Below are 14574 nucleotides of genomic sequence, written 5' to 3' on the forward strand. Positions count from 1 at the left end.
TGTCGTGCAGAATGTTGATTAATAAACCACCTGTATTATGCAATGTATTGTATATTAAAGGCATCCTAGCCATCACAAAAAGCTGCTCCCATTCGCCGTACTTATTGTAGAGAAGAATAAATACAAGCACATTCATTTGTATTGTATTTGTGGAATATATTCATCTGCCATTTAACGGACTATGTTTTATTTGCGTTTGATGTCATAGCACCACCAGGTGACTGATTGTATATCACTTTATATTCTGGTTAATAATTCCTCAATCACAAGTTCTAAAATCTGAATTTGCTTTAACTGGATTCCTCCATCCGTCCAATCTGCCAAAGGGTCTTTCAATTAGAAACACATCATTGCGTTTATAGAGCGATAGTTTCCTTAACTAAAACAAGTTCCAAAAGTCAGATCACTTTCCTTTTACATCAGATCTTTAATATCAATACATCTAAAAAATACAAGTAAAACAGTCCCGCCAAAGTTCTGAAACGCATGTCAACAGTCCAACGAGCAGACGGAACATCTCAGTCTGCAGAGGCTTTTCCTTGTGAGTCAGATCCAGTGAGTTAGTCGTCCTTGGACGCCCCCTTCAGACTGGACCGCTGCTTCCTCTTGTCCTCTTGGCCCATGACGCGGTACAGTTTTTTCCGGGACTCCTTCTGTCTCTTCAGCTTGGCCTCCTCCTGCTTCCCCTTCTGCTGCAGGAACTGCTTGTGTTTGGCGTGCTGCACCTGATGGGCTTTCTTCCTCTTGAAGTTATGAACCGTGCTGAGAGCGTGGAGAAGGGCCGCCACCTACAGGAACGGGACAAGTGTCATGTTTAACTAAAGGGTCATCGGGCAGCTCACACACACTGGGATCCGTTACTACAGCATTTATTGGGGAGTCTTGATAAAAAAATAAAAATGTTTAAAAACAAAAACAGGGAGGTGGGGCTCCTGTGCCGATGTGACGGTGCTGAGACAGAAGATGTTTTATGTATAAACATATAGTAAAGCCATCTATGGCATATTTGGGATTTTGAGCTTTTTATTAATTAACAAATGCTCCATCTCAAGTGAGCCTGTAGAGTCCGGTTCTGCTCACCTTCTTCTCGTGGGGCTCTCTGATCACACTGGGCCTCTGCAGATCTCTGGGTGTCTTCCCTTTGGGTTGCTGCAGTTTGGGTTTGCTCTTAAAGGGCAGCGCCTTCTGCAGCTCCTTGGGGATGTGCAGGCGGTTGAATTGCCGTTTGGTACGGACCACCGGCTGGAAGGGAAAAGGATGCACGCGTCAAGTCGGGATTTCTACTTCGCGGTCAGATAACAAGCCAGTCAACACTGGGCTCGTCGCACCATTCCCACTTCAGTTGGACGACAGAAATGATGATTATCTTAAAATGAATTACAAAGAAACCTCAGTAAAACTCCCTCCGCTTCAATGTGATCGGGGTGTCTACTCCACCTTGTACAGAGAGTCTACATTGGGCATGTAGCGGATGCCCAGGTCGTGTTTGAGCTGTCCCAGGGTCCTCATGCCCGCCCAGCTGTCCTTCTGACCGACGGGCAGCAGCAGAGAGGTGACGGGGTTGTAGAGCTGAGGAACGGACACCGGAAACCAGGAGCGCAGGAACACGACGTCTGCACAGCGACACACACACACACGCACGTTGAGAAACAGAACATCATTGTGCAGTTCCACTTTACATAAAGGTACCTTTCCTTCTTCAGAACAACCACCTAACAGACACTCACCACTCATGAGCAGGCGGTCCTCAAACGAGGCTCTGAACGCTCCTTCTGGCGTAGACAGCGCCTTCTTGATCATACCTCTGACGCCCGAGACTGTCCGCACAGAGGCACCTTCAAATTTAGCCACCTCCAGCACCGTGTTGAACATGCCCTGTGACACCGAGGCAGCATTCAATCGTAACGCTGCACATCAGTCGTACAACTTATTCGTCATACTGCCTTTTCACCAGAGAAATAAACTAATTGTGTTGAATTTGGTTGAAAAGAAATCGAGCTATACAATATGTATCATGATATGGTTACTATTAAATACATTGAGCTATACTACGATTTACAAAAACTCTTAGGATCTGCCTTCATCCGAATTCTAAGAAAATAAAGTGTCTGTAGGATTCTTTAGGTAAATCGTCTTTTCTCGCATCCATACCTGAAAAAGGAACTCAAAATAACATATTGTGATCCAACACATCTGATCTGTCCTGTTTTTATTTTGAACTGTAGACCTAAACTACAGAATCAAAGGAGACACAAGAGTAAATAAAAGTGTCCCCACCTTAATGAAGGAGGTGTTCTTAAAGATCTTGTAGGGGTAACCGATGAGTTTGAGCTTCTTCACTACAGTCACAGACTTATCCAGGTCCAGGATCACTCCTGTGGCTGCGATACGGAAATTAGCCTGCAGAGAAAAAAGGAATTCATAAGTAAACTACATACAGATGGAAAATAGAAATACTGTAAAAACCGTATCAGCATTTTGACTACATCTATATATGGAGCATAAATGTTCAAAGCAGGTATTTAACTAAAACAAGGATTTATTTTCTTGATTGTGTTTACATGCAAATAACCACATTAATTGACAATAACTCAAAACAATAAAATTCTGAATTGTATGAAATACTATTATTCTTTCCTTTTTATCAAAAGGCCTGGATTTGTCACTGCAGACAAGAACGTTTGGCTTTTGGCGAAACATCCAAGCCTCTAGTAGTGGTGCCGTGTTGTCTGAAGAGTTCAGACGCTGGGCCTCGGCTGCGTGAGGGACTTACCTTTGCTCCTGCTACTGTCTGCACAGCCAGGAAGCCGGTGCCCTGCGGCGTGACAGGACCTTCAGCGACACAGAGGGGAGGGAGAACGCCGCTCATCATTATCACATACAGAAGTCCACGCTATCTGCTTTGAACCGCGTCTGCTTTCTGGGAAAGTTATAATAATCATCGTTTGTTCGTGTTATACATTTTCTAATCTCTAAAAGAATACTGCTGCTTTGAGGAATTGCCACTCTGTGTTGATTTTGGTGGCCTGCGTAAGGAAAAGTGGTGGTGTTCACCAGCGCCAGACTCCCTTCACAAAGCCTCTCATTTTACAGCAGCTCCTGGTTCTCCTGGTTCTCCTTCCCTCCACTGTTGTGCACCGGTGCTGCCGGAGTCCCACTTGAAGGCGTTTCTAGTCAACCTGCATAACTCTGTCCCATTTGGCCAGAAATCAGACTCGTTGGCACTGATGACGAGCGTTCAGATAATCTATGTAGTGAAATGTTCTTGCAGGTGACAAAGAGGCATCAGTATTATTTAAAATGTAACAATTTCATCCTCTACAAGTGTGCTTGTCTCTTAGAGCTGAATTACAACCACAGAGGTACACAGACATCACGTAGAGGGAAAGTTTACGGCCGTGAGCAGCAAGAACTTAATCAGAATGAGACGTTGAGCCTGAATGAGTGCACAGTCCATTTTGTGTGACCGTGTCTCACCCCAGATGGAGGCTCCACAGTGCATGTGCTGCGGCGTGTATTTAAGCAGGCGGTGGCGTCCGTTGTGGTCCTCGATGTGGTAGAGGGGGATGGTCTGGAAGCGGCGCCAGCCAAGCGACAGGATGAGGGGGTCTCGCGTCTTCAGGATGCGGTTATACCAGCGGTGTTTCTTCAGCCGCATCTGACATGCACACAGATCCAGATGTTAGCTTCATTCTGTAGGAACCTCCGAGGACTACAGTATGAAAAACTGGGACTTGTAGAGTTACTTAAAGGTTCAGGGTTTTTGAAGTGTACCTCTCCATAAACAAAAGTCCAAGTAACATCTGTATATAAATATTACTGACACTGCATGACAATAAGTAATCCAGCATTTCTTCTCCATTGAATGGTGAGATGAAGAACATTATTAACAGGATTACTGCTATAGATCTAATTCCTCCCGTCTGAACCAGTGGTCTTTTGAATGGCAGCACCAGATAGTGTACCTAGTCTTGACCAAACGCACCTGCAGGTATCCAACGTTGCCCTCAGCGGAGCTCAGACCTCCGAGGATGATGGGATAATGGGGATCAAAGTTGGTAACAAACTCGCAGGGTAGGCTGGGGATTTCTAATCGGACGTACATTCCTGGGCGGAAGCCTTCGTATTGCACTCTGGTCTCATCGTCCACGCCGTCGAACTCGGCCCTGTTCAGCTGACGACAGGAAGAGAGATGAGCTGTGAATGTAGGAATTATAAACGGCACTTTCCATGTAGCTCAGGACGCGTGCGGTACCTCGGCCTGCTTCTGGAGCTCCTCCTTCAGGTCATCAAAATACGTGGCGTCTCCGCCGTCGTACTCCGAATTGAATCGCTCTTTCAGCCTTTGTTTCTTCTCCAGACGCTTGTTCTTCTGGAGCTCGTCGTCATCCACCTTCACCACAGTTTCTTCATGCTCATCGTCATCGTCATCATCACTATCAGGGTTCTCACCATTCTGCTGGTCACATGTTAACCAAGACAATACATCATCAAAAACAATTCAAACCAGGTCAAATTGGGCTACAATAATTGGTCATATGTCAAAGCTTTAAACAACATGAAGTCAGAGAAAATGAGTAGATTATTTTCAGTTCGGATCCCGTTCAATGATTCAAATGAGCGGAGGTGTTGAGAAGAGTAGCGGCGTGGTTTGGTACATGAACGATTCATGTACAGTGAGTGAAAACTAAACTAGGAAATTAAAGTGTGGTACTGACTGAGTTCACATCTGCACACTGCACTGAATACCTGCCGGGTCACACCTGATTTCCTGGTGCTAGACCGCCCGTTGTAAAGGTGCATGTGGGAGACTGAACTATTGTGAAAGTCAGTGGGTTCAGAAATGACTTTTGGCAAATGCCTCTTTAACTTTCCATGTAGAGTTTTATTTTTCTTTAACCACCATTAACAGCCTGCTCTGACCGGAGAGGACTAAATATATACAAATGGAAACCAGTTCGCTTTCCATTCACAAACTTGTCGTCTTATATATGAGATTTTGATTTTTGATTTGAGAATCGATTTACAGAGTTTATTTAATGCTGGATATCAACACTGTATTAGATGCTATTGAATAAAAACCTTAGTGAAAACTCCATTTCGTGGGTTTGGTGTAAATAAGACGTACCTCTGCCCGATTCTGCTTCCCAGTTGGGTTCTTGTGAACTTCTCCCGTTTCCAGATCTTCAAAGTCTCCATACAGCTCCTCTAGACACAGCAGACCAACAACAGCAGCCATTTTAATATGCCTCCACGTTGGGGGTCCCCATGAGGAGACCCGGCTTGTGTCCCCTACATGGAGATCCATGTGTTTGGCTCTCCTCGCTCACCGTCCTCCTTCAGCAGTGTGGCAGCATCTTGGCTCTCGTCCCACTTCCCCGTAACAAAGCAGTCTCTGATGGAGTTCAGCATCTGGAAGAACAGAGACCCTTCAGGACCATTGAGATACCAACAGAAACATCCCCCATCCCCCCCCAAAAAAGAGCTTTATCCGTGACCACTATACCTCCTCCTGGTCCCACTGGTGGGAGGTGTCCGGGTGGAAACGGGAGCTGTCCACAGCGTTCGCCTGGTACTTCTTGCTCGTCTGAGGGCGGCTGACACGAAACAGCCCCCCCAGCTCCTGCTCCTCATCCTCAGAATCATCTGCCTGGACAACTGAAGACAAAACGATTGTTGATGAACACAGAAAAGGTTTTAAAAAAAGGGCAAAATGTGAATAGCTTCTAAAGTTAGTCGTTCTGCAGATGACAGACTAGAGGCCGTTGACCATAAGATGCTGTGCAAATCACTGTGGTATTTGGAACAGGATGAACATGTGTACAAGTGGTTTACAACAGGAGCCTCACTCTACCTGAACCATAAACTAGTTTTCTCAGATTGGGGACGGCTTGTTGTTGCCGTAGAAACGCATCCGATGCTTTCTGCCGCAGACCCTCCTTCCACCGTAGACCCACTGTGGACAGACAAGAGAACTCTCAACGCAAGGAATACTTACTTTGTACTGTTTCACCATTGGTTGTGCACCATAAACTTTGAACGGCACTTTTGAAACCAACAGATAACAGCAATAAAGGTGCAATGGTTGAAATGTGTAAGAAACAAACAGGCTTTCAATTTATAACTCCAAGAAATGGACAAAAAATATCAACAGACGGCAATGTAGCTACATTGTCGACGTCATGTCTGAGACATCTATGGAAAGTCTTCCCATGGTATCTACTGAAAGGAGCCATGCTAGCGAGCTAGCCCCGACTAACCAATCAGCTGTAGCTACTTGCAATCGGGACTCGAGGTGAAATGCTGCGTCCTAGAAGAGTATATTTACCTCCCTCCTCCTCCTCCTCCTCCTCCATACTCTTGCTTGCTGTTTGCTCCTCCATTGTAGCATCTGCTGCCTCGCCCGTTCCCTCCAATTCGCCTTCAGACCCTTCCTTGCAATCTTCGCTCTCCTCCTCTTCAGAACAGTGTCCAGAGTCTCCTGCTCTCCCGGCCTCCCCCTCTTCCCCACTCTCCTCCTCCTCCTCCTCCTCCTCCTCCTCCTCACTCATCTCCAGGTCATCTTCGCTGTCGGCAAACACCGGCACCTCGGCGCTCTCTCCTTTCCCCACATCCAGTTTGGGCCTCTTCACTGGTGGAGCGTCTGCTACAGTCTTTTCTGTCTCGTCACATCCGGCTCTCGCCTCTTTGAGATATGTGGACAGGTTCTCCTCATCGTCATCCTGTTCCTGGTCACTGTCTTCACTGTCACCATCCTCATCGTCACTCGAGCCGCTGCCATCCTCCTCCTCCTCCTCCTCCCCAGTGAAGACCACCTTCCTCCGCTTCCTCTGGGTGGTAGGGTCCCAAACACACTTCTCCCCAAGGCCGCCCTCCTCTCTAACACAAACAAAACGAGTCGTCTCTGTCAAATATCATATTCCCTGCAGTGGCAGAACATTTTCATATGCATTTCAAATTGTTTTAGAATAATCTGACAAATCACACGACAGGTATGAAGATGCCCCCCCGTCATAGATAGAGACTGGATCTGTGAGGCGTCTCACCCGCTCTGCTCTTCAACTTCAGCGGGTTCCAGGGTGGCAGAACCGCTGAACAGAGACACCTTACTGGCTGCCATCTTTTCATCTAGGGTGGCATGTGTGTCAATGAGGGACTGGACGAGCTCCGTGTTGGGCCGCACCTCATCCTGTACCCGGGGTGGTGGGGCGATAGTGAAAAATACCAAGAGTTATTACCATTTAAATGGTCACATTTGAAGTTGGAAACTGATAAAACACTGACACAAGATTCTGCAAAGAAAAAAACACTGACTCCACGTCAATGACACACACACACACACACACACCTGCTGCTGATCGACGTGGCTAGCCGGCAGGTCGATGTACACTGCGTCTTTGTCGTACACGACCCCCCCAACACCCGCCATGGGTGCGTAGAGCATGCGCTCCTTCTCGTTCAGCGCTCTCTTCTTCTGAGCGGCCGGCAGGGCGCACGGGTCTGGCAGGAAGTTCACGTCTCCCACCTGGAAGTCTCCAACACCTGCAGAGGGCGTCCGCGAAAAAACAACACATTACTGAATATATCACTGCTTTAGAGTGCGGTGTCAAGAAGGCGTTAATGGGAAAGAGGAACTGGGCTTATGCACCTGGGATGTGGACCTGGCCCTTGTTTTTCAAATATGTCCCTCGCAGGTAGCCGTAGAGTGAAACCGTCCGGTCACACTTGGGGTCCGTCCTCAACCTATCCGGATCAGTTAGGTCTTCCATACTGTCCAAATGAAGACAGGACAACTGAGATGAAATGATCATGCGTGTGTTCACACAGTAAAAGCTTGGAACCTGAAAAAGGTGCAAGTGCAATAAAACACTTTTAAAAAGTCCAAAAATGTAAATTTCCACCCTGTTCTATTTCCACGCATGGCTGTTCCACACTGACATGACCTCCAGTCGGGGGAACCGTTTGCCCGACTACCCCCCCCCCCCGGAAGCTGTAAACCTGGAGGAGACAGTAGATCTGCAGAGCGAGTAGCGCTAACCTGCGGCCTACATCCGGATGGCACTAACGTGAGCAGTCACTTACCGGTCCACCAGCACGTACGGGTGGGACGTCTGCCACACCAGAGGACGGAACTTCATGACCGAGATGAAGCGTCCGAGGTTCTTCACCTCCTGAGCCTGATACTCGCCGTACACCATACCGGACAGATAGAACAGCTTGGCGCCCTGATGGGGAAACAACGGCCACAGCGTTAACGGCTCCGCGCTGGAGCGACAGGGACCAACGGAGGGGGCGGCGATGCGTTTACCTGATACACCTCGGTCCAGAAGCGATGTTTGAGGTTTTTCTTAGTCTTCCTCAGCGCTTTGTTGTCCTTGAAGGAGTCCAGGTGAGTGAGCACGCCCATGATGCGAGGGAAGCCGTGCACCTGGCAGATGTTGAGGAACTCAAAAGTCTCCATCTCGAAGCCGAAGCTGGCGTCAATCAGCATCAAAACCTGGAAGAAAGAAAATGTAGTTAATTCAACCTCATGTAGTTATTGGAACATTATTCAGCTTTCGGGGCTCCATCTAAAATGTAGTCATTAAGCTGCATTATATCAACGAAGAATTAGCCCCTCAACAAAGTGAGATGACTGTTTTCATTTTATTGTCCTGATTGTATTTAAAAAAGACAACATGTCCATTGATATATATAACAAGTATAACAAGTGCATTTTCATTGTGGGATAGTGCTTCACATCTCACCGATATGGAAAGATTTCCCCTCCCCCATGCCGAGCTGTAAAGCCTAGTTTATGCTTCTGCCTTTTCAGAGCGACGCAGACGCAAGACCCCCTTGCGTGTCCCTTGCGTCGCTTTTTACACCTCCTCGCGTCCTTGCGTGTGTCGAGAGATTTTTCTAGGCTGGCGTCGAAAGCGACGCAAGCGTCCCGCAGCGCACCAGGCTGCGATTGGTCCGCTGACTACATCCTTTACGGAGTCTCACATTTCCGCTTTCACAGCCCGATACCGCCATTATTAAAACCAAGAACGTTTACGAGAGAACGGATCAGATTTAAGAACTTTTGTCGGGAGGAAATGCGTAAATATGACCGCTTATACAAGCCGCCATTGGCGGGTGGAAAATACGGGACAAATGTGTCCGCGATGAAAAGCAGCAGTGTGGATGCACGGGGCAATAAAGTCTATGATAAATAAACAAAACAAACCAATAAATAAATAGACGTGACTCTCTAGGTCGTCTTCAACAAAACACGTCACTCCGCCTGTTGTTCTGGAGGTGAATTGCTCTGCAACACACGCAGAACCATGAATTGAAACGAGTGCGTCGACGCAACAACGCAGAAGCAACGCGCCGGCCTTAACACGACTCCATAGATTGTTTTAATTGACGCCTTCATACATTTCTAAAATGGGATCGTTCTCTGCACTGCACTCACCAGGTCAGCCACTTTAGCGAGGTCGATCATTGTATTGATGTCATTGCTGCACTCCATGAAAGTCAGGCGGCGCTTTTTTCCTAAAGAATCCAAAAAGAAAACTTACATCAAAACATGAAGCATTCCAACATAATATCAAAGAAATGTACAAAATAAAACAGGATTCTTTTTAAAACCCTATTTTATGTGAATGGACCCATTGTCCATTTTATTTCAAAGAAAGTAAACAACAAACTGTGTGAAAGTCAGACAGGGGACATAAAAATATCTCAACAGGATAGTTTAGATGATTTGAAGTGTGATTGTGTACTTCTCCACAGTCATTGTATTACCCTTGTTGATCAACTTTACTATATTACATATTCTCACAGATTTACACTTTCTCCAAAGTGGAGCAGATATTTACATCTGTGCTCTCCTCTAAGCCAGCCACGGTGTCGAGGGTACGGCGTGACTACGGGTAACTCACCAAAGACAAAATATTAAAGTCAAACACAGTATCAAGGCAACCGTACACCAGGGCGCTCAAAGTGGACCCTATCCATGCAGAGACGTACCGGAGATGATGGTTACAGGTCCACATATGTCCCCCAGCTTCTGTCGAGCAAAGTTCTTGATAAGGCATCGGATCAGGGTGCTTTTACCCACTTTGGGGGGCCCGACTACTACGATCACAATCGGAGGGGGTTCCAGGGGAGTCCGGTCTACGAGGGGGATATGATGTTTTTTCATCTTTATGTCCTGGGACCTACAAGAAAAGAAGGTCCATGGAAAAAGCATTTGAGCTGTACTGAAATTGACAACATCACCAGTTATTCCTACTTTTGATTAACTACGTTGAAGGAAGATAAAATGGAACCTGCATCTCGGACGCCACACGCGGTTAAAGTCTCCGTCGGACGAGCGCGTGCAGCGGGACTTACCTGTGGAAAGTCTTGGCCATGCGGACGGCCGACTGGACGGCGAACGCTTTGGGATTCCGTTTGCGTGCATCCTCCTCCCTGGAGCCGCCCTGCTTCTTTAGCTTCTTCCTCTCCGCTTGCGGTCCGCTCTGCTTCTGCTGATGCCGCTTCTGCTCCTTCACTTTCCCGTCCATCTTGTTCACTGGACATAGAAATAAAGAAATGGGTGACTGCCAAGGAATGTGAAATGTTTTACGTCAATTCTTTTATTATTAGAGACAGAGCGGTAGTGCGAAGAAAACATGAAGAAATGCTAAATGCTCAACTCAATTTATACATTTTCATTAATGTAGGACGCTCTTCTTCAGGACAGTCTGAGCTGTTACAGTGTGACACATTTCAGATCAGAACACTGGAATTTAATGACACTTAAAGGATGAAACATAGCATTAGCATAGCATGTTACTGGTGCACCATTGTGAAGCAATTTTAAAAAAGATATAAAAATAAACTAAAGATATATTCTATATAATGTAGTTATGTTGAATACTTCAACATATACTGAACATTTATTTGCATTTACAAATTGGGAAGAAGATAAATATAGAGATGTTTTTCGTTTTGTAGTTGAGCCGGAAAGAAGCAACTCAGTGTAAATCATTTTAAATGATTTCATTTTATATTGATTAATGGGTCTGAAAATAAATGTGGATTATGTCAATCGTACTTTGTTTATCGGGAAATGCTAAGGGTCTAAAAAGAGAACCTATGTTAATAATCACCGGCTCAAACATAACAGAAACATCTACGATGCCTTGGAAGCTCTTTTTATATCAAGTAACTGAACCCCGTGTTACTATTTTCCTCTCTTTCAAATTCATTTATGAACATTGATTAAAACGTTGAGTCAAAAAAATCGAGATGAAGCCATAAAATAAATGAAGAAATTCAAGAAGCACGTTGCTGACCTGACCGATAACAAGAGAACTTTCACACAGAAACCACCGCCCGTGTGTCCGGACCAACGTTATAATACGTATTATTAGTGGTTTTGCCATTAGGGACACGCATGCGTCTTTGAGTTTTGTCTGTGTGCGTGTGTGTGTGTTTATAAGAACAGACGAGCGAGGGGACACATTACACACTAATGTGTAATGTGTCTTTAAAGTTGACTTTCGGTCTTTCTGCAGGGATCAGCGCGCGCTAGCTACACACGTTACAAGGTTATCAAGTTAATTTATAGAAATACCTGAAGAGAAACCTGCTGTAGTCTGTTCCGAGCCGGGTTTTTTGAGTTCTCACGTGTGTGAAGTGAGCTCCGACCCGGAAGTGAACAGAAGCGTCACATTTTAGTGAAACGAGTGGAAACAAATTTGTAAAAGGTTCCGGACCTCGAGGAAGAAGCACGCGACGAACCCCGCGCAATGGCGCCCTCTGCCGGCGAGAACAATGTGACAGGAAGAACACCGGGAGGCGGCGGTGTCCTCCACTTCCTCAAAGGGAAAGAAGGTGAGAGGTTCTTAAAATGAAACATTCAACTGACATAGCGGACGTTGGCAAAAGAGAAGTTAAAATATATTAAATAAATGAAACCGTGCCATCTGTTCTTAGTGAGAAAACAAAGAAAACATTTGAAAAAGATGATACGAGGAAAAAAAAATCAATAGAAAGATGTAAAAGGTGAAGAGAAGAAGAGGTGAAATGAGCAAAGGGGGAGAACAAGAGAAAGGCATTGGAGAGGTTCTGTAGGGAAGTGAACATTTGATGTTTAGTTGGTTGGCAGGCCTTCACAGGGCCTGTGAGCCAGAGCAAAGGCAGCACATCCAACACACTCTCAGGGCCTCACAACCACAAAATCACTGTTTCTTTCTCTATGCTCCTCTTCACACTCTGGCCTTCATAATTCTACCATCCATTCTGACAACGGGGCACTAACAAACTCCCTGGGAGAGAAGACAGAGGTACAGGAAACAAAGTCGTGGTTGTGTCACACTGTCTCATGCAATATGTCAAATTCATGCTCCATAACATTTATTTCACACTGAACTGGATTTTGTCAGTGACACCAGAGCTGCAGTAAAGCTTTATACCAGTTGATGGTGCCAGCAGACAAAGTACATCCCTGAGTAGCCGTATGGAGAGGATCCCGCACAAGCTAATCACCACAGGGAGGAGACTTAGTCATAATCACTGTCATCATCTTCATCCTCGTCTTCTTTAATGTGAATATCAGCATCATGTTATGAAGAGTCTATTAGACCCTGTGCTGCTTTTCAAAACCTTTGAACTTCCTCTCTTTAACATCGAGTGCTCGTTATCTTTTTAGATGATCCATTTTCACCTGCCTCCTAATGGCATTGGTACTGTTGTTATTGTCCTCAGGTGCGCTTCACCTGGCAGGTTTACCCCCACCCTCGCTGGACAACATACGCATGACACAGGGCCTGTTGTTCTAAACTAACGGAAACACAGAATTTCTTCATTTCCATTAATTATGCACTAATAAAAACATAAATATTACATTCCACGTATGCTTGTAGGTCGCAAAAACTGCTACTCATCCTTTAGCAGTTATTTTGTACGTAGTTACAGCGATGGCTGCAAACCATACTAAAAAACAGATCAGAAATCAGATATTTATTTATTTAGAAACTGGACTGTTGTAAAATCAACCGACTGGCCTCATACCAAGTTACTGATTTGCTACATGGCAAGTGTATAGTTAGAAACGTAACATGGGATGAACTGCAAGCCAGTTTCTTTCAATGTATAGGCGATATTTTGATTTGAAATATCCGTACACTGTATGAGTTTTGCTGCCTTGTTCTGCACTTGTCTGTGTGAAGAAAGGACCATCGTGTTTGGCAGTAATTAGTTTTCATTTTCCAATAATACTCACAATGGTGTTTTTATCTGCTGTAGTCTTAAAAATGATAATTGTGAAATAAACATGTTAGCTACTGAACTACAACAGGCCAAACTGGGCATAGAAATTACAGTAACTGCTCCAACTATAAACATCTGAATGCTCCTTTCTGTTTTTCTTATCTCTAGATGAAAATTCAAGCTCGGATGAAGTCTTCTCATCTGAGGAGCACACCCCTCTTCGAGCAATGATGACACTCAGAGGGGATTCGGCGTCCGCCTCAGCCGTCACTGGTAGCTGATCGTGTGAAGACACCGTTTTGTTGGTTCGAGGGGTTTTCTGCCCGCGTTGGTGTTGCGACTGTCAACAAACTGACCATACTGTGGTTTTTTGCTCATCTGTAGGAAGCTGCAACACCTCTGTGGAGGTCACTGGCAAGAGAGGCTACAAGAGGAAGGAGTAAGAGGAGAAATGTCACCGAGGAGGTTGAGGAGGAGCCACCATCAAGCCTCGAGCAATGACGAAACTCAGAGGGGATTCGGCGTCCGGCTCAGCCGTCGCTGGTAAGCTGGTCGTGTGAAACAGCTGCTGAGATGCTCCCCATCATCAGACTGTGGGGGGAGGTGGGCTCTGGTCCTTCCCATCAGCTGGGGTCTTGGTGTATTTATATAAATGAACTTAGTGATGTGTATGCAGATGCTTTGGTTTTCCCTCAGGATTTTAAATATCTGTCTCACATATTATTTCAACGGTGCACAGTAAAATCCCCAGTGTCAATACAACACTAAAAGAGTCCATTTTAACACTACCTCAGTGAACATATGGTCCCCATCTACAGAGTGTAAAATATACACTGAACACAGAGTTACATTTCCAGAGTCAATTTTACTCTGGTAAGAGTTAAAATTTTACACTAGGTTCAGTGTAGTGTAATAATATTAACTCTAAGAAGTGTCAATCAAGTTTTACACTATGTAAGAAGAAAAGAAATAACTTTTCCAGTGTTAAACCTACTTTACACTATGTTGATTATGAAATCACTCCAAAGAAGAGATTTTTAACCAACTCCTACCAGTGTTGCATATCTATGCAGGGGGGGAAACACAGACAATTTTAGATTCATTTTATTATTTTATTTATTCCAAGTAAACATGAAATATTGGCATCAAAAGTAAACCTAAAACATGTAAAGCTCACATCTTATCACAGTGGCAAAGATCTTGGTTGGTGGATGACAGGAATGTTTTGATCAACATGATATAGACAGCAAACTGAAATCAACATTATGATCCACAACACCAGTAAGCTGACAACCTGAAAATACCCTATTTCAGCTTTAAAAATCACAAACACAACTAAATTTT

At 45.1% G+C, this 14574-nt stretch overlaps 1 protein-coding gene across 2 annotated transcripts; it reads right to left on the minus strand.

Moving 5' to 3' along the window:
• Positions 1–407: 407 nt before the first annotated feature.
• Positions 408–11756, minus strand: bms1 (BMS1 ribosome biogenesis factor). Of its 2 annotated transcripts, none has more exons than XM_040177079.2 (23): positions 11594–11756; positions 10366–10546; positions 10000–10190; positions 9443–9522; positions 8309–8497; positions 8083–8225; positions 7649–7770; positions 7349–7542; positions 7047–7189; positions 6329–6879; positions 5855–5956; positions 5507–5658; positions 5331–5412; positions 5129–5208; positions 4256–4456; positions 3986–4174; positions 3478–3658; positions 2774–2832; positions 2278–2400; positions 1728–1875; positions 1438–1613; positions 1081–1242; positions 408–788 (listed from the first exon to the last, which is right to left on the minus strand). In XM_040177079.2, exons 2-23 carry the CDS (start codon positions 10536–10538, stop codon positions 561–563), a joined length of 3669 nt encoding a protein of 1222 aa, XP_040033013.2. In that variant the 5' UTR covers positions 10539–10546; positions 11594–11756; the 3' UTR covers positions 408–560. The 2 variants fall into 2 exon arrangements, with proteins under 2 accessions (XP_040033013.2, XP_040033011.2); XM_040177077.2 differs by having other exon boundaries at positions 4256–4459.
• Between the last annotated feature and the right edge of the window lie 2818 nt (positions 11757–14574).

The sequence above is a fragment of the Gasterosteus aculeatus genome, chromosome 5, assembly GCF_964276395.1.
Source record: "Gasterosteus aculeatus chromosome 5, fGasAcu3.hap1.1, whole genome shotgun sequence".
Classification (NCBI taxonomy): domain Eukaryota; kingdom Metazoa; phylum Chordata; class Actinopteri; order Perciformes; family Gasterosteidae; genus Gasterosteus; species Gasterosteus aculeatus.